Source organism: Pocillopora damicornis, chromosome 6 (assembly GCF_964200805.1).
Source record: "Pocillopora damicornis chromosome 6, jaPocDami1.2, whole genome shotgun sequence".
Classification (NCBI taxonomy): domain Eukaryota; kingdom Metazoa; phylum Cnidaria; class Anthozoa; order Scleractinia; family Pocilloporidae; genus Pocillopora; species Pocillopora damicornis.
In genome coordinates, this window is record NC_142675.1 from 56,107 (window position 1) to 75,245 (window position 19,139).

Genomic DNA, 19,139 nt, shown 5'->3' on the forward strand with positions numbered 1-19,139 from the left:
CACTGGTAGACTATTATTTATCTGACTATTTCAAATAATCAATAATCCGCCACTGAGGAGGGAGAGGCGTTTTTTCGTCGTTAGCCCTGCCGGCTTTTCTTCCTTCTGCGATACTTTTTATTTTTTTTTCAACCCAAAATAAGGGGGGGCGCGGAACCGGAGCCCCTAGGCCCCTCCCCTAGATCCGCCACTTGCTTTGATCAACCACAGTACGTGTAACATTTCGGCTATTTCGTGTTAAATATATCGGTGGCAGATCAGGGAAAAAGGGCACGAAGGGCGAGGTCGAACTCCTTGAATTGAACTAGCTATCGTCCAAGAATTGCAAAAAAACTCAAAATTTGGATGCAAAGTGGTAACACTGACGGACCTCGTACTGGCGGTTGGCTCCGGCTCATGTTCCATACCCGCCATTCGCAAAATCCGCCCCTAAACCAACCCAGACTTAAGGCTAAAAGTGCCTTTTAGTAATGTATGTTTATTTTCCTCTTCGTTTTAAATGAATTCTTGTTCGCCTCTTGAAAAAGAGGCGAACAATGTCTGCCAATACTTATCCAATCAGAGGGAAGTTTACATTTGGATGCAAATTTATAGTCATTCATTGCTCACTGACGTACATTTACCGTGAAGGGTGACAGAGGGCACTATCTCACGCTATTAATACTATTTTTATTTTTATTTTCTTACGGGGAACAGTTTAGACGTCACTTACTCGCTTATTTTAATCTACGAAGTTAGGGTTTATAGTTACAAGGGTGAGATGTCTCGCGTTTTGGTGACAGGTGCTTCGGGTTTCCTTGCAAGCCATGTTGTGAGGCAGTTGCTCGAAGCCGGACAACACAGGGTTCGTGGAACAGTTCGTAGTCTTGCAAACGAGGAAAAAGTGGGTCCTCTGAGACACCTCTGCCCAGAATATGCCATGTATGAACTGGAACTGGTCGAGGCAGACCTGATGAACAAAGACTCTTGGCAGGAGTAAGAAGATCAAGCTTTTAATTCAATTGTTATGTTTATTTGTTGGTTTCCAACAATTTCAATTTGTTTAATTTACAGTAAGTGGTATTTATTTGGAAACATGATTCTGTGCATTATTCGTTCGCGAAAATTTTGTTTTCTCCACACGCCCGAAACAGCTGTCAGTTAAACTAAATACCTCGCCCCACCTGGCCCCTTCCTTATTGTTCTGATCGAACTAAAAACTTTGCATAAATTACTCCATTAGAATTTTAAAACTTAGCTGTTGATTAAAAAAATGACCATAAAAATGACCATAAAAATGACCTGCAACAGGCCTGTTTCATAATGATAATTAAAACTGTTATAAGTTATGCATAGATGAGCCTGTGGGAGTGTGATTAGGTTTCAACTCTCTTAATTGACTTCTATTCAGGGCTGTCAAAGACTGCACTTATGTAATTCATGTGGCATCACCCTTCCCAGCTGTTAATCCAAGCAATGAAATGGAGGTTATAGGACCTGCAGTAGAGGGAACTAAAAATGTGCTCCAAGCATGTGCTCAAACCAAGGGTGGAGTTAAGAGAGTTGTTTTGACAAGCTCTGTTGCTGCAATTTATGGTAATTAAAACCCCATTCAAATAATAATGATGACCATGATAATTGATAATAGTTGCAACTCTGTCGTGCACTTTTGATCTCAAACTACCATGCACTATCATCGACTATCATCAACTGTCATTAGTTTCTACTTGTTCAAATTTGACATTATAGTTGATGCTAGTTTTTGGTGTTTGAACAAGTGCATTATGGTGTGTGATAATTTTGCTTTCAGTAGTTCTAACCTGTGGATACTAGAATCAGAATCTTTTCTCCCATGTCCACCAGCTGAGGCCTCAGATCAATTTACAGCTGTATGATGCTTTATGATGTTATATTCTGATGAAGACTACTGGAGAAAATTTTGATTCATAACTTATTGGCCCAGTAGTATTTCATTGAGGTTCATTTTCATGATATTTTTTAATTTCACAGTAACTTTAATTAAATATTTGAACCCAAAATATATTGTGGTTTAAAAATTAATTGTGTTGAAATGAAGGGCATCCATCTCACCTCTCTAACACATGTGAAAAAAAAAATGTACAGACTCAAGCAAACATGAATAATATAATTGGGTTTAATTCTTGATTTGAGATGGAAACAGTTAGTACATAGAATGAAATGGTACCAAGTGTCTTGGAATGTTAGTCCAGAAGCTCACTGCCCAAACAAGATTCAGACTGAAGTGAATCATTGATAAATTTAATAAATGTAAGGCTTCTTGTGTGTATTTTACAGGAGGGCGTCTTGATGAACAAATCACATTTACTGAGAATGATTGGGCCAATGAGGAAGGAAGTAGTCCTTATGAAAAAAGCAAGAACCTTGCTGAGAAAGCTGCTTGGGAATTACAGAAGGACTTACCAGGTGCTTACTCCAGACCAAACTGCTGTTTTAAACATAACTAGTTAGGTCATTTTTTAATGTCTTATTTTTTAATTTAAAGTAGAATGAAAAAACTAAGTATGAAAAATATGTAATGATACACCATGTTGGTGCTGATAACAGCTTGAAGGGGAATGGGGTGGGGTTGGAGCAAGGTAGGATTATTATTTTCTCATGATATTCTTGTGGGGTAGGGTGAAAAAAAGTTAGCAACTTCAAAGTCTTTCCATGGTGGTCAAATAAAGAAGAAGCTGGCAGCAATTAAACATAAACACCATTTTAAAAACAACTTTATTCATACCCAGCTGGTATTTACATGTTTATGTGATAGTTATGAGAAATACAGGGCCAGAAAAAACACACAAAAAAACCAAATAGAAATAAGGGAAAAAGGGTTTCTGTAGGAGTTAGAAGGGTATTTTCTCCCCAATTCCCTAAAAATTTGCATTTATTGCTTTGTGACAAGACAGGGATGGAATTGTCGGCTTATATCTCCTATTAACTTGACATGATGATTTGCAGATGATGAGAGGTTTGAACTGTGTGTCATTTGTCCTGGATTCATCTTAGGACCTGTTCTACAAGGATCAAACTGCACAAGCATGGAGGTATTTGTAGGGTGCCAGAAATTTGTATCTACATTTATTTATTATTTTTAAATTTGGATCTAAGACTTGTCCTAAGCTGTCATTCAGACTGTTTAATATATTAATCAAATTATTTGTGTTTAATAGAATGTAATATTAAAGCATTCTCATTTGAGTGTCAAAATAACCCAGGATTACATTGGTTTTAGTTTATGCCTCAGACCATGACTGGTCTAGAAAACATGCATCACCCTGTCAAACATCTTATTAACACTGAAACCAGTCACAACTTGGTCAATTGCAATTTTTTTGCATTGAAGACAGTTTGCCTGATGTTATGTTCTCATTGACCCCTATTAATGTTTCCCTTTGTTATGATTGGCTGCAATTATTACTTTACCTATTGGTTCTTTAACACTTGCTTATGAATATCCTCATTAGACTAATCATTTTGTCAAGTTTTAAGGTGTGGGCATTGCACAATGTTTGCTGATCACATAATCTGCTAAATGATTAATTTACATATTTGTTTTAATTAGTTTCACAAACGTCTTCTTGAAAGACAAATACCAATGGTTCCCAGGCTATCTTTTGCAATGTGCGATGTCAGAGATGTAGCAGCAGTACATATAACAGCTATGACATCATCAAAAGCCCCTGGTAAGATAACTGTAGAAGCACTGACAGTTGGCATTTACTAAAACACAGATGTTTAGTGGTATACAGTAGACAACAGATGGTAGGTGATAGATGGTAGACAGTGGAGGATAGACAGTAGAAGGTAGATGATGGATTGTGTGACAGTACATGATCACAAAATCTAAAATTGTCATGCAATCTTGTGAATGTCATATAAATCCTTCTTTCATGTGGCATTATGTAATGAAATTTAAAATTGTCATGCAGTGGATGAATGTTACATAAATCATTCACAGTTGGATGTCACCTTTTCGGTGAAATAATCTTAAGTACACTGTTTGCCATCATTCAAACACAGTATGTACTCTGGTAATATGTCAATTTGCCAAACACTGCAGTAATTTTTTATGTACCAACCCAAGGTAAAATAAGAATGTTTAAATCATATTCTTTTTCTTGTTAGGTAACAGATATATTGTCATCAAAGAATCTATGTGGACAGATGAAATGGCAAAAATTCTGGATGAAGAATTTAGGTCACTTGGTAAACATGAATGTTGTTTCCTGATCTTTATGATTGTTTTTGAGTTAGATTAAATTTCAATCCAAACTTCATGTCATTTCCCACTGAAAAGTAACCTGTAAGTCTTCACTGATGTTGCTAACAGTATGCCACCAGAAATATAAATGGAATCTCTTCACAAGTTAAATCTGGAATACATTAAAAATGTATTTTAAGGACATCCTTTCAGGAAAAGGTAATGTCAGTTGAGATTTTAATTCCTCCTGAATTTGTGGATTTGGCCATATGGTTTGGTAAAGTTTTGCCTTGAAATAATCACTTTTATTGATCATAGAATTAAGATATTTATTATACAAATTTATTGTGTGATAACAAAGTCCACACAATAGTCATAGTGACTTTCTTTTCATTTCTTTTTTAGGATACAAGGTGCCAACAAGAGTTGCCCCAAAGTTTGGATTACGAGTACTTGCAATGTTTGATGGTTCAGTTAAAATGATTCTGCCTGCTGTTGGAAAAGAGATCAGAATGGACAACTCAAAAGTAAGGGGCTCTTGGCTTATTCAGGATGACCATGGAAACAGGCAGAAGGCAGAATTCAGTAAATGATCATATGCAACTTTATGTTATCGTGTCACGATGCTTCAAAGCTTGTTGTGCAACATTATGAGGAACATATATTACAGGACTTTCCCAAATTATTTATTACAAGAGAGTTTGGAATATATTTGTAATTAAAATTTTCCTTTTTGTTCAGTTTATAGCAATCTATAGTTTATGTTACCTTTCCTGTTAGTTGTTTAAAGACGGCTTTTTTTTTTCTTTCTGTGACTTCATTCCCTTCTATTGATTGACAGGTCATTCAAGATTTGGATTTCAAGCCTAGAGAGTTAAGAAACACTGTAATAGACATGGCTTACAGCCTTATTGATGCTGGTTTTATCAAAAAGACAGCAAAATATCAGAAATTGAAGGACAGTTAAGAGTTTTAAAGGAGGCTTAAATAGGTTTTAATTTTTTAATGCCTATTGCTTGATGAATTAATACAAGTACAATGATTTAATTTGGACGTTGGTAACATACTGTCTCGTATGCAGATTTCATACAGATTTGTTTAGGACATTGCTAAGCAATTAACTATTATGCAGACTTGCAATGCACGAAATAAATATAAAACAGGCAATACCAAACTTCTTTTTTGCTACAGACTCATAATTCTAAATAAATCTATGGGTATTTCTTAGAGGCTGTGGTGTTGCTATGGTAACATTTTTGTGTTAAAAAAGTGATTGTAACTTGTTTATCGATAATTAATAGAAATTTTGTATGATACTTATTGCTAAAGGAAATAAATTTTAATTAACCACCGCAATTTTGAATTGATGTCACATTTATTAGCTAGGGTGAATACAAGCAATAAGAATCAGTGATCTCAATGCAAAGCATTAACTTTTTATTTCCTCATAAGAAGTTATAAAAACTCCGGTTGAAAACACTCAACAGAAACATCCACCAAATAGTAAATAAATTGCATATGCAAAATTCCCAAACACAAGTCTATCCAAAAATTACTGTTTTGCAAACACTCATATTATTGTATGTACTACTTTCTTCAAGGTTACAAACTTGAAAATCTCTGTGAGCCCTTTAATTTTGTGTAATCTTCTTCTAAACTTTATTAGTTGTTCATCTTAACACAAATTGTTAAGGGAGAGACTGCACAGTGAGCATTCAACTGTGTTACAACAGGAAATTCTGTTCAGGAATTTTGTGGACTCATTTTGTGTTGAATTCCCCGGATGGAAGCTTCAAATCCATGATGCATGTGAAATAACTAGCGATGCTTATTACTTTTTTTGCTCCATACAGTTCAACTTAAATGGATTTGTACATCAAAATGATGCACACTAAAAACTTAAAATAACCATTTTAATATTTTTCAGTTTAATAATTGTAATAAAAATAATTATCAGCACATCAATTAAACAGTTACAGATGAGTCACTCTTTTGACTGTAGTCATAATAATATGTGTGGATGGCTTTGATTTTTAAGGGTGCTGATTGTATCCTTTGCTCTTTACATGGCTTTCTGTCTGTTTTCCATTCAGTAGAATGCCAGTGTTTAATACTTAGGTAATGTGGTTCTGTATTTGTTTCCTGTGTCAGAAAAGTCCCATTATCTTCCTCTCCTTTTTCTTTCAGTCCTTCAACCACTAGTTCTTCTTCAGAAGAGTCATAAAAGATGCTTCTTGCATCTGAATCTGGATGTTGACATTAGACAATAAATAAGTTTTCCATATGTAAATTGATTATAACTGGTTGAAATGGACCTAAGCAACTGTGGTTGAGGAGTTGAACTCTTTACTTGAAATGAAAAAATTGAGCCAGTTGGGCAGTTCAACCATGCTGTTTCCCTACTTGCCATTAATAACATCTGGTAATAGGGTAAATTTATTCACCAAGAAGAATATTTATTTTGTTCAATAGACTCAATTGATTGCATCCCCAAATATTTTTGTGCTCTGGGAAAAGGCCTGTGGAGTGAAGGGGGAAACCTGTGTGGGTGTTCATTTCACAAAAAGAGCATGGATTTAAAAAAAATGATACAGGTATTAGAAAGCTTTACCCTCACTTCACTCAACTTACTGACTACCATGAGTTCAATGTGGTTGCTTGTAACAGGTAGAGTGTCAGACATTAATGTTGCTCTATCAACACAATAATTTCCTTATAACTATAGGCTTACCATCAAACTCATTCTTAATGAAGAATGAGTTCAGATCAGGCTTGGGAATATAAACTCCTAGCTTAGAGAGAGCACGCCAATCCAAGTATCTTGCTCTGTAAGACAAGTATAACATAAAATGAATAAATAAATATTGAAAAAAAGAAGAAATAAGTAAAACATTGAAAACAATGTTTATTTAGAAACCCACCATCTAATCAGGAGTTGAGCCATAGGAGTTAAAAATCTTTATCTTTAAGTAAGGCACTGGTTTTTTTCAGTCTTCACTTTCACACTTGGTCTCTCAGATCAGTGACAGAGTTAAATATGGTGTAGTCAGTATCGTACCTGTTGTACCTTGCTCCAGTTAAAAAGCTGTGAAGACTTTCACCATGGGGAGGTACTCTGTAAGAGGAAGATTAATAAGAAGTCTTGATTATATAAATATTTAATTTGCTTCATAACCAATCCATTCCTTTAATTGCCAAAATATTCATAAGTGTGCTTAACCCTTTCACCCCTGAGGATGATTAGCATCTAATTTCTCCTTACATTATCACCCCTGAATCAAACATTTAGGTCATGAGAATGAGGGAAATGATAAATGACTACATAAGCTATAGATTTTTGAACAAATTATCCTTGTTGGAACATTAGAAAATGTAAAGAGAACAGTGTGGAGAATATATGTCCTGATGTTAGGATGTAAAGGGTTAATTGAAGGAATAGGTAGGAATTGTTTATGTACTTCACAAGTTAGAGTTAATTTTTGTAAGCAGTTCTTGTCTGATTAAACTGGGTCTTCTTGTTTTTCATTTTCAGTAAACAATGTAGATGTAAGAGTGTCAGGGAGTTTATAATTAAATATTTTTAAAGAACATTTGTTACCTAGTAATATGTTATATTGTTTTTGTTTTAAAAAGTTAATATTCTCCTTTCTAAACCAATCTGGTTTGATTTTTTAGAACAGAAACATTATAAACCTCTTTTTGATGGTACCTGTGCATCTGAACGTATTAAAATTATTAGGAGTTTTAAGACTTAATTCACTTCATCTGTGACCACATCTGAATGTATTAAAATTCTTAGGAGTTTTAAGACTTAATTTACTTCATCTGTGACCACTACTTATGCCTTCAAAATCTAGAAAAGCCACCATTTTCACATGATAGATAAGTTCACCAAGTGACATGTGATTCAGTAACTGACATGGCTTTTGTGCAGCATGATTTCGAGAAAAAACCTATAAATTAGCTGTAAATTTGACTCCTTGTTTTATTTTAGTATTTTTTGGCAATTAATTTATTTATCAAGTTAAAACATAACCTTTACAATTACATTTATGGCAAAAAAATTCTTACTGTTTGTGCATTGGATCACTTTTGAAGAATCTGTAGTCATCACCTAAAAATGATAAAAAATTTTTAAATACTTATAAAGTAACCAATATATTTAAAAACAGAAAAAAAGGCCAAATGGCACTGCTTGCAAGAGTGATTGGAGACACATCAAAGTTTCCATGATGATCTGAAGATCTCTTTCTGGAGACAGATCAACAAAGTATACATCTTAGCTAACACAATATATGGTCAAGTAAACATTAACTCTTATTTGGATCATCATATTCAAAACCTTTTGGTATTAAACTTAGTAATTCAATTGAGAAGGCAGATTCTGTATGGATAAGACCAGCGTGTTACAGCCTTGTAGAGTAAACCCTATAAACATCTGTATTTAGCAACTAAACACCACAACTGACAGACACTTGTTTTGGGACTAGACAGTTTATTAAATGTATATATCCTACGTAAATAACACACTAGACTATGACATATTGAATGAATACACTAAACCAACCGTCCAGTAATCAGGAATAAACTACAAACACGAATGAGGTTAAGATACAATCAAAACTTTCAATGGTGTGGGTGGGAGGGAAACTAAAACTTTCTTAAAGCTAGAAATAAACTTGTTGCTTGCTTGCTTGCTAGATTACTAATAACACATGTACAGATACCTAAGCGGTACTACTAAAGTAATTTTGCAAGTAAAACGTATTAGTGTGGTGAATAGCCATTGGCTCTACCCAAGTCTTATGACTTATATGCTGAACAAATTGCTCAATCTAAAGAAAAGGAACCCAGGCCTCTCAGTTATCGATGTCTAGATTCATATTAATAGAGATTAATATTCACAGAAATGTGTCAACTTACGAATTTCACATAAACGTTTCTTGTTTGTTGCTGATTTAAAATTTGAGTGGGATAAATGTGAACTCATGGAAACTGATGAGGCTGACTGACATCTCAGCAAGCTGAAATTGCAATTGAGTGAAGATGAGGAAAACGTGCATCAGGTTTTAAGGTAAAACTGCTAATAAATATAAAAAAATCTGCTTTTTCCTTTACACTACCTACAATTGTTCATTAAGTCTTTCAATTTCTTGTCATATTTCTGCATCACACCCAGTGCAAAGATTTCCGTACAACCCCATACTAGTCTAAAACAAACCCACAGTCTTGAAGTTAATCGATTTTTTGTCACATTCCTTTTATCCAAGTACCAAATTATTACCCAACCAAAACAGAACTATTCATGTCAATGCGCAAGTTATTAAAGGGAAGTTATTGGTAAACTTTATCCAACACAACGAGGGTTTTGTAGAGTTCCAAAGGCAAGACTCCCATTAGAAACATTGCACATTAATAACAGTGAGTTGATATTTACCTTGACTTTGTATGTCTTCCAAGGTGCGATGACTGTTCCCTTGCAGTGACAGGACGAGAAGCATAGTTGTACACTGTACATGAAGATTGAGGCCTAAAAGGCTGACGTGGAGACTTTCCAACATCTGGCATACTTTGGTAATCCAGTGGAGAATACTCACTTGCATGGGGTCGTCTCAGTGCAGATCCAACCAAAATATGCTGTTCGATAAACAAACAATATTAATTGATCTCTCCCATTTCATGAACAGTCTGTTAGGGATAGCTGAACTACAAACTGAGTCTTACCTGTGAATTCCGGTCGTGAATATCTTGCTCTATGGAAACACAGTTGTGACTTTGCTGACTGCATGGCCTGGAATCAACTGTGTTCCAGGAACTGCTGCTCTTCTTGAATCTTTCAGCTGATCCGAGACAAGAGTTTTTGAAAAATATATTTTCACTCTTGAAATATATGTATATATGTTTACGTTTATTTAAAGGATTGATATGCGTACAATTTAGAGTTTAAAATGAAGCACCTTAACCAATTGCAATCTGAGCCGTTTCTAAACCATGTGGGTGTTTCACATCTCGTATCTCATGCAAATCCTGATCAGCAGATCAAGTGTCGAGATACAAGAAGCAAAAATATTCAAGAGCGACATTTGCGAAATAGAACCAGAGCAAACTATTTCCCTACTAGTTTATTACGCAAATTTTCACGAACAGTCAAGCTGTGATCCATACCTTTTCTCTTGGGTAGTTGTTGCGCGGTATCGAGGGGTATACGAAATTGATAGTACGTTAAACTGCCCCTCTTTTCATGCATCTTGTGAGCTCATCATCCTCTAGAGATTTCAAAACCCCTGTTCATTCAGTTGATTAAGTGTTGTAATCCGAAATCTATAATAAACCTACGAAGGAATTATATCTCGTGCGACAAAGAAAGTCGCCATATTTGTCTTCTCCAGCGTCAAATGGTGGTTGCCTTGGCAACAAACTCTTTGGTAACCAGTTTTCCCTTCAATTTCTCCCTTAAGAAGGATTTTTGCGTTATCCTTTCAATTTTCTCACTCTACATATGTACGTGTGTTTGTTAAAAAATGAAATTTTTTGCACTTGTACTTTTCACTTAATACGGTCACACACTGCTAATTTTTTTCCTGAAGTTTATTTACGCTGCAATGCGAATCTGGGCTCATGCCAACCTCTCGTTCAGGAAAAAAAACCCTCTGCGATATAAAAGAAGGAAAACTCCTTGAAAAGAAGAAAAAGATTCGCCCTCCTCCAGATCTTCTTATGGTGAAAATCCTCCGGATGAGATGTCTTTTCATCATAAATATAAAAGGATATAGTGAGACAAAAAATAATTGTTTTAAATTTGTATAGAATATTTTCAGCTAGTTAAACCAGCTATTTCCAAGCAGGGCTGACAGTACAGTGGTCTCTAACACTTAATTGAAAGCTTAACAAACAAACTGAACAGGTTCCAGTGCCTTCGTACAGACGGTTACCAGTAAAGTCGATGAGCTTCATAAGGTAGATGTTGTGATTTGGAGAGCGTAAAAGTGCGTCGCAAAGAAATTTAATCGGTCAAGAATTCCGAAGTCACCGCGAACTCAGCAGTTTGTTTCTTAACAATCAAAATTCTCTAAGGGTTACTTTGTCCTTAAGACAATAAAGTTAATTATCTAAACGAGCTTTTACGATGCCTATTCTTTTTCCACCAATCCTCACTTAGCCTAGCGAAACTTGCGGAAAGTTTGTCACAAACAAACCGATGGCTTCCATGGCAACATCTTAGACGTGACGTCACGGCAGAGTAATCAACGTGATCTTCCGCAAGAACCAAATTTTCATGACAAAACATTGTGGAATTTTTCTCTAATCACGGTGGAACATTTCATAACATAATCGCGGATACTCGGACTTCGGTACACTATTAACGTCGAATTTTGAAGTTTGATACCGCGCATTGTTTGGAGGAAGTCTGGTGACTTCTTATTTTATTTAGAACGCTGTTCGAATGCTTCGAGTTCAACATGTCATTTTACAAACGTTCAACTGAGTGCAGCTGGAATTTCTGCAGACAGCAACTTCTGTGACTGATTTATATTACCGCTCATCGAGGTTCCTGTCTCCCTAAAACACTCAGCAGAACAAGCATTAATATGAGTAATTTAGCGATGCTAAAATGTCACACATCTCAGAGCGGGAAACTGCGGTTGAATCTTATCGTAATATTTGGCTTGATTTTTGTGAGCTTCACCGGTAAGATCATAATCACATACATGTCATTATCATTTCAGATGCGCTTTTCTATTGTGGCGTTTAAGGAAATGACTTTACAGAAATCTTGGATGTTGAACTTTTATGTTCTCTTGCTTAGGTCTAGCTCGAGCAGCTTGTGATTGTGGGACAGAATGTTCCTGTAGTCAAAGCAATTGTACTGCTGGACAATATTGGGTCTGTAGTAACTGTGTTGACTGTCCCGCTGGACACTTGTAAGTAACAAATCTTCCCGTGACCTGTACTCACTATTGTACCGATACATAGGAATATCCAGGATCCAAATGTTTTGCCAAAGGACTCGAGATTATACATACAGAATTTATATTAACTGTTGGGGGTTGTCTATCGGCTTGAACCTTCTGTTACACTTACTTGTATACTTTCATCTCACGTTGTATTGATATTAAAAGTGGTTGCAGAATATATTGTTTTTATCTCAATTGGATAAGAGGTTTCTTTAAAGCTAATGATATTATAACTTTATTTTAGCTGCCTGGGAAACAGTACTGCCCCTGAGCCCTGTCCAGCGGGAACCGAAAATCCGAATACCGGTTCAAAAAACTCATCCGATTGTACGGTAAGTTTAATTATTTAGGTTTCTTTCCATCTCGAAGCTTTTATCCTTAACATTTCTCATCGCAACCCCAACTGTTGGAAATTATGAACTGAACCTAGAAAATGATGATTAGCTAAAGTACGTTTAGACATTCAGCTTTCTTTTATCGGGATTTTGTAATATTATATCAGGTTTTTAGTGGAATAGGAAAGTCAACCTTGTAGTTTCTTTATTTGTTAACTTTATTTTCACCATTTTTCAAAGCATGCAGCATAGAAATTTGACTTTACCAGGTAGCCTCGTGCAAACTTAAAGTTACTTTGCAGCCACATCTATCTTCAATGTGGGCCTAGTCACTGATTAGAAATTAATACCTGTGGTGATGGTAAAGTAGTCTTCATCTAATGAATCGAATTAATGCAGGAAGGAGAAGACAGAGACAACTAAGCTTCGAGCATTAACTGTTTCAGTCCTAGAGCATGTTAATTCTTTACTCTGATTGCCATACATTTTATATAATTTTAGCCTTGAGAATTTAGTGCAAACTGTCAAACAATTTAACTGATATCTTTTCTCATCTCCTTCCTCCTTAAAAAAAATTTTGTTAATGAAATGAGAAAAACTGATGTGGCTGTCTTTAATAGGCTTGTGTATCGGGAACAAACAGCACAGCAGGTTCAGTAGCATGCACTACACCTTGTCCTGCTGGTTACAACTGTACTTTAGCTGGAAATATCACCTTGTGTCCCGTTGGAACATATTCTAATTATGGAGAAGGAATCTGTCACTCTTGTCCTACTGGTAAAGTGTGCTTGGATCCTACTCAGCAACCTCAGGTACAAACCAAATTTCATTTAAATTATTAATAAATCAAAGTAAGGTTATTGACAATGATTAATTTCTTGGATATACAATTGACCAAAAGTACAACTTACAGAGTCAAATAAAAGCAGTGAAATTAAAAAAAAAAAAAAATGATTTTATGGAATGAACATGTTGTGGTTTAAATTTTTAGCTGGTGTTGAATTTTACAAACCAGTTTGATTGATAGTTTCTTTTGTTCAAGGTATAATTATTAATAATCCCTAAAGAGAAAGAAAAAAATTAAACTTGTGCTGTCAGATAGATATAAAATAATCTAAGGTAATATTTTAACCATGACATGTATTCCATGCCATCTGTGCTTATCCAAAATAAGGAACAACTTTCATGGTTAACATGAATGTATAAAATCTTGTGTTGTCTCCCACAGAATGATATCAGTAGGCAAAATTAGGTGATTTTTTTTGTTTTCTTAGTATTGCCCTGGAGGTTATGAACCAAGTCTTTTGCAATCAAACTGCTCAGTCTGTGAGCCAGGAACATTCTCATATAATGGCACATCTTGTCAATCATGTGCCAATGGAAGCTATAGTCTTGGAGCAGCAGCAGAATGTACTGTTTGTCCACCTGGAAATCAGTGAGTCTTGTTAATACTACAAAATTATTTAGGAATACATTGAATAGCACTTCTTCTTCAATGTAAGACAGAATATCTTGAGTACAAGTTCATAGCTGTTTTTCAAGCAGAGAGAATTATCAGTCCATGTTTTCAAGGATGAAGTAACAAACCTTAATTGGACAAAAGTGATAGTACATATCATTTATAGATGTCCATTAATGTGGATACACCTAAATGTGAACAGTGTGTGTCCCCTACTTGCATGTACATCTATGAAGACATATCAGACAGCAATTTAAGTTTTCCATTTCAGAGTTACCACTCTAATATACAAAGAAGCTAAATGAGAGCAAGTGTAACTCTTATATTGCTTTTTTAACAGATGTTCCAACCAAACAGTTGTGCCAGTTAGATGTAATCCTGGAGAGTATGCTGCTGCAGGGCAAACTTCTTGTTTACAATGTGATAAAGGATTTTATTGTCCAAATGTTTCCTTAGCAAGTCCTTTGCCTTGTTTCAATGGTACCTACACAGACACTGTTGGCCAAACACAATGCCAGTTGTGCACAGCAGGACATTTTTGTCCCTTTGCTTCTCAAGGGGAGCAGCCTTGTGAGAATGGAACATACAGTAAGAATGGCTCAACTGTCTGTACAGAGTGTCCAGGTGGACACAGGTAAGTTATGTCAGATCGTTGAAATAAGTGCAATGTCTGCTTTGGTCTGATGAATAAAGTTTTATGTATTGAACAAATAAGCTTCATCATTGATAAGTAAATGCTTTACTCTTTATCCCAGAAGTATCAACAGTAATCCAACAGTATTACCCCTTAATTACATATAAAGGTCACAAAAATAAATGATATGATGGAAAACTCAAGAAGCCCTTGATTGTTAGACAGTCTCCTCTGCTGTACTATGGGAAATTTATAGAGAACTACATGGAAAATTTGCATACGTAGTTTAGTGTGTAAAGGGTGAGGTATAGCCAGTCACCAAAGTCAAAGTGCAATAATTCATTGTATTTAATAAGTTATTGAATTATCCAATTTATGTGATATTGCAGTTGTGCTGACCCAAGTACTGATCCATCTGAATGTCCAGCTGGTAATTATGCTCCATCAGGGAGTTTACACTGTCAGTCCTGTCCAGTGGGATCTCACTGTCCATCATCAGGCCTTTCAGTATATGTCCCTTGTGTTAATGGCACTTACACAGACAGTGTAAATCAAAGTATTTGTCAGAGCTGTCCAGCTGGTAAAAAATGTTCAAATCCTGCTCAGCCACCTGAGGATTGTCCAAATGGGACATATAGTAAGGGTGTGGCAACAGAGTGTACCATTTGCCCTGAAGGCCATCAGTAAGTATTTGATTATCACAAATGCATGTACCATGTCATTCTGTGTCTGTACAAATGAAGCCTTTGTGATAGGAATGAATAATATTCCTACCTAAATTTTATTTTCTAGATGTCCTGTGAACTCAGCTGATCCAATCCCTTGCACAAAAGGTACTTTTGCTCCAGCGCATAGTATCTTTTGTCATTCCTGTCCTATTGGTTCACATTGTCCATCCGAGAAGCTTCCTTATCATCTCCCTTGTGCGAATGGGTCTTATTCAGTTGTGAAGAATGCTACACGCTGTTTAGAATGTATGCCAGGTTTTAAATGTCCAAATCCTGCTGAAGAACCAGTGGAATGCCAGAATGGAACTTACAGTAAAGCTGGAGCTACCCACTGTATAGTGTGTCCAAGTGGCCACAAGTAAGGAATTCATTGTAGTATTTTCTTTGTGGATGTCAAATACCCTTTCACCTTGAAATTCCATTATTATCAGGGTTTGTTTGTGTGAGTTAAGCTTGGGTGTGCATGCACATGCTGAGGCAAGAGGGGGGGAAGGGGGGGGGGAGGGGAGGAGAAAATCAGTCATTACATGATCAATATTCTGGCAAATACATTATCAGTGTAATGATCTCCGTGGTGGTAAGTTTTAATAAGCTTTCTACATTTATTTATTATTGTGTATTAGAAGTGAATAATGGTGGTAAACATGAATTTGATGGCTATGCCTAACAATAGTATTTGGTAGATGAATATGCACCAGGAGCAGAAGTTTGATTGATGCATTTCTTTTACAGGTGCACAGACAATTCAGCTGACCCAATTCCATGTTATCAAGGATCCTTTGCTCCATCGGGGAGCATTGAGTGCCAGGAATGTCCTTTGGGGTCTCACTGTCCAGCTAATGCCTCAGAGAAACATGTTCCATGTGATCCTGGGTCTTATGCTAATGTTACATCACTCACCAAGTGTTTAGAATGTCCAGCTGGATTCATTTGTCAGAATCCTTCTCTAGCCCCAGTGCCCTGTGAAAATGGAACTTACAGTAAAGGTGCTGCTACAAACTGTACCATGTGTCCAGCAGGATTCAGGTAGACTATGGCAGATTTTAAACATTTCAACACTCCTGTCTAGTGCCTTCATCAGGGGGGATCTAATCGTTGCAACAAGAGGTCCTATTATGTGCTCACTAGTTAGCTACCCTATGTTCTGATGATGTGTAAAGAGACATCAAGTAGTTAGCTGCCATCGTTAAAATTTTAAGGGGCATGGGCAGAGGGTCAGTTGGTTCACAAACACCAGAGTCCGCATTGCTAAGGATTGGTTTCATTTGTATTTCAATAACTGATGCATAGAAAACAATGTGCTTCCATCAAGTTTGAGATTTTGGTCTCCTTTGTAGAGTGCTAAGGGATACAAACTCATGGTCCGCACTGGTTTTTCTTCACTAAAGTTGTGAATAGATGAATGCCGCATAATGTTTGTGCATTAAAGTAAGCATTCATTTTCAATATGCTTTTTCATTCATGCCCCAGGTGTCCCAAAAAGGGCTCAGACCCTATTCCATGTGAGGCAAAGACATATGCACCAAGTGGGAGTCTTGTTTGCTCTCGGTGTCCAGCTGGATCACATTGCCCTTCAGCTCAACTATCCACTCATGTTCCTTGCCGTAATGGAACATATGCAGATTCAGAAGGACAGGATACATGTAGCCAATGTCCAGAAGGATTCAAGTGCCTAAATCCTGCTGTCTCGCCAGTCCCTTGTGAAAATGGAACCTTTAGCCTCACTGGCTCTACTCAGTGTACCATTTGTCCAGCAGGATACAGGTAAGAAGGTTGGGGTTACTTCTTTTAGTTTCTGTGGAGCTAGTTCAAATGAAGGGCTTCTTAGCTGTCATGAGGTGCAAATGAAAATTAGCATCCTCTCTTACTTTTCAAAAGGAACACGGAAAATGACTTGAACTAGAAAAATTTGTTTCATTTTATTTGTACAATGTAGGAGCATACTAGTTATAATAATTGATTAATTAATCATTACAGTGTGATGATACTCAAAGTAGTTTAGAAACTTATAAATGCAACTTGTGTCGTATTATGTTAGTGTGTTAAAGCACAGCATCTTATAACTGTTGCAGCATCCTAATATTGCTCTAGAGAACCTGCTGTAGGCACAATTAATTAAAGTCATTGTAAAACTGCACCTCATCCTTCATGTAATGGTAAATTGTTATCGTGGCTTGTTGGAATTCTCATGCAGATCTGTAATAAGCACCACTTTAAAGGCTGTGGAATGCACCACAGATGTTTTTATAACTTTAGTACACTATCACTTGTTTTCTTCCTCAAAATATATCATCACCTGAGCTGTTAACTAACCTCATACAAGTTATTTAAAGACACTTCAGCTTGCACAGAGCATCTTCATCTAGGAGCATGTCACTTTAATACTTTTTTAACTACATCAGTGAAGCTTTACTGGCACTTGTTGGCTGAGTTCACAAATACATGTGTTTGAACAACTTCATTATTACTCAAAAACCTGGCCATTTCAGTTGCCCAAATAAAACAGCTCCTGTGGAATGTTCAGCTGGTTCGTATGCTGCAACAGGGAGCATTGAATGTCAACCTTGTCCCAAAAGAGCTTCATGTCCAACCAAAGGACTTTCTACATATGTACTATGTACAAATGGAACTTATTCAAATGCTGAAAGTCTGAGTGATTGTAAACAGTGTCCAGCTGGCTTCCAGTGTCCAAGTGTTGGAATGGAAGCACCAGAAGAATGTGCTAATGGAACATACAGTAACACAACTGGTGCTCGATATTGTATTTTGTGTCCAGAGGGTCATAGGTAAGGTTAATGCAATAGTCAATCCATGCATTTATCCATGCATTGATCTGGTCATTCATACATATTCATGGTGCAATCAACACATACAGTTCACAGATGCCACCTTTTCAGAACAGAAAACAACAATACACCTTTCACTTGGAGACATATGTCAGTATGTGGAGTTCATCACACCAGCACCAATGCATACCACTGTGTTATTAATTAGCATCATTCTTGTTGGTCTTTATGATAAGGTTGTTACCTTTAACTAATCTTCCAATAATCAATCCAGTTTTCTATATTCTTTGGTTGGCTTTTAACATTGAGCAGTTAGATGCACTCATGGTTTTGTAAAGTTCAGGGCACCATCTCTGATGTACCTCTACCAAAGAACCACATGCAAATTCTTTGTGTTGGCACAGAAGATCATGACCAAGAAACCTCTCACCTCACTAAACATCTAATTTCACCAATGAAGCACCACTTCCAAGTGTTGACTAAATTCACAGATGGATTTTTTTTAACAATTTTATGACAAATCTCAATACCTGGCCATTTCAGTTGCCCAAATAAAACAGCTCCAGAGGAATGTTTAGCTGGTTTGTATGCTGCAGCAGGGAGCATTAAATGTCAACCTTGTCCCAAAGGAGCTTCATGTCCAACTAAAGGACTTTCTACATATGTGCTATGTTCAAATGGAACTTACTCAGATGCTGACAGTCTGAGTGATTGTAAAGTGTGTCCAGCTGGCTTCCAGTGTCCAAGTGTTGGAATGGAAGCACCAGAAGAATGTGCTGATGGAACATACAGTAACACAACTGGTGCTCGATATTGTATTTTGTGTCCAGAGGGTCACAGGTGAGCTGTTGGGCCTTTAATGAGCACTTCTTTTCATGTGATTGATCCACATCAAGACATTATCAACTTATGATTCGTTGTCATTGTCGTCCTCATCATCGTCATTATTTTTCTCATCATCATCATCAGCATCATCATCATCATCATCATTATTATTATTTCTATTGTTATTGTTAATGTCAGAGCACTTGATAC

General features: G+C 36.4%; 3 protein-coding genes across 7 annotated transcripts in view; 2 read left to right on the forward strand and 1 right to left on the reverse strand.

Moving 5' to 3' along the window:
• Positions 1-193: 193 nt before the first annotated feature.
• Positions 194-5,563, forward strand: LOC113686323 (uncharacterized). 2 transcript variants are annotated; one of them, XM_089209400.1, is made up of 9 exons: positions 194-472; positions 783-975; positions 1,391-1,575; positions 2,296-2,424; positions 2,965-3,050; positions 3,569-3,689; positions 4,132-4,212; positions 4,613-4,734; positions 5,049-5,563. In XM_089209400.1, the coding sequence occupies exons 2-9, from the start codon at positions 920-922 to the stop codon at positions 5,172-5,174; spliced, it is 906 nt and encodes a 301-aa protein (XP_089065526.1). In that variant the 5' UTR covers positions 194-472; positions 783-919; the 3' UTR covers positions 5,175-5,563. The 2 variants fall into 2 exon arrangements, with proteins under 2 accessions (XP_089065526.1, XP_027059733.2); XM_027203932.2 differs by lacking the exon at positions 194-472 and having other exon boundaries at positions 586-975.
• Positions 5,564-11,261, reverse strand: LOC113686324 (uncharacterized). The gene is made up of 8 exons (XM_027203933.2): positions 10,373-11,261; positions 9,932-10,047; positions 9,645-9,844; positions 9,131-9,231; positions 8,279-8,321; positions 7,266-7,322; positions 6,939-7,033; positions 5,564-6,453 (listed from the first exon to the last, which is right to left on the reverse strand). The coding sequence occupies exons 1-8, from the start codon at positions 10,452-10,454 to the stop codon at positions 6,173-6,175; spliced, it is 975 nt and encodes a 324-aa protein (XP_027059734.2). The 5' UTR covers positions 10,455-11,261; the 3' UTR covers positions 5,564-6,172.
• A 207-nt stretch (positions 11,262-11,468) lies between these two features.
• The window catches only part of LOC113686270 (uncharacterized), a 65,252-nt gene continuing 57,581 nt past the window's right edge, over positions 11,469-19,139 (forward strand). For 2 of the 4 annotated variants that reach the window (XM_089209388.1, XM_089209390.1), the window contains exons 1-12: positions 11,469-11,896; positions 12,015-12,129; positions 12,407-12,494; positions 13,118-13,309; positions 13,772-13,932; positions 14,297-14,590; positions 14,980-15,273; positions 15,383-15,676; positions 16,051-16,344; positions 16,789-17,082; positions 17,808-18,104; positions 18,648-18,944. In XM_089209388.1, the coding sequence (XP_089065514.1) occupies positions 11,797-11,896; positions 12,015-12,129; positions 12,407-12,494; positions 13,118-13,309; positions 13,772-13,932; positions 14,297-14,590; positions 14,980-15,273; positions 15,383-15,676; positions 16,051-16,344; positions 16,789-17,082; positions 17,808-18,104; positions 18,648-18,944 (2,720 nt within the window). In that variant the 5' untranslated portion in view covers positions 11,469-11,796. The remainder of the gene's footprint in view (positions 11,897-12,014; positions 12,130-12,406; positions 12,495-13,117; positions 13,310-13,771; positions 13,933-14,296; positions 14,591-14,979; positions 15,274-15,382; positions 15,677-16,050; positions 16,345-16,788; positions 17,083-17,807; positions 18,105-18,647; positions 18,945-19,139) is intronic. The other 2 variants (XM_089209389.1, XM_089209391.1) reach the window with 1 other exon arrangement.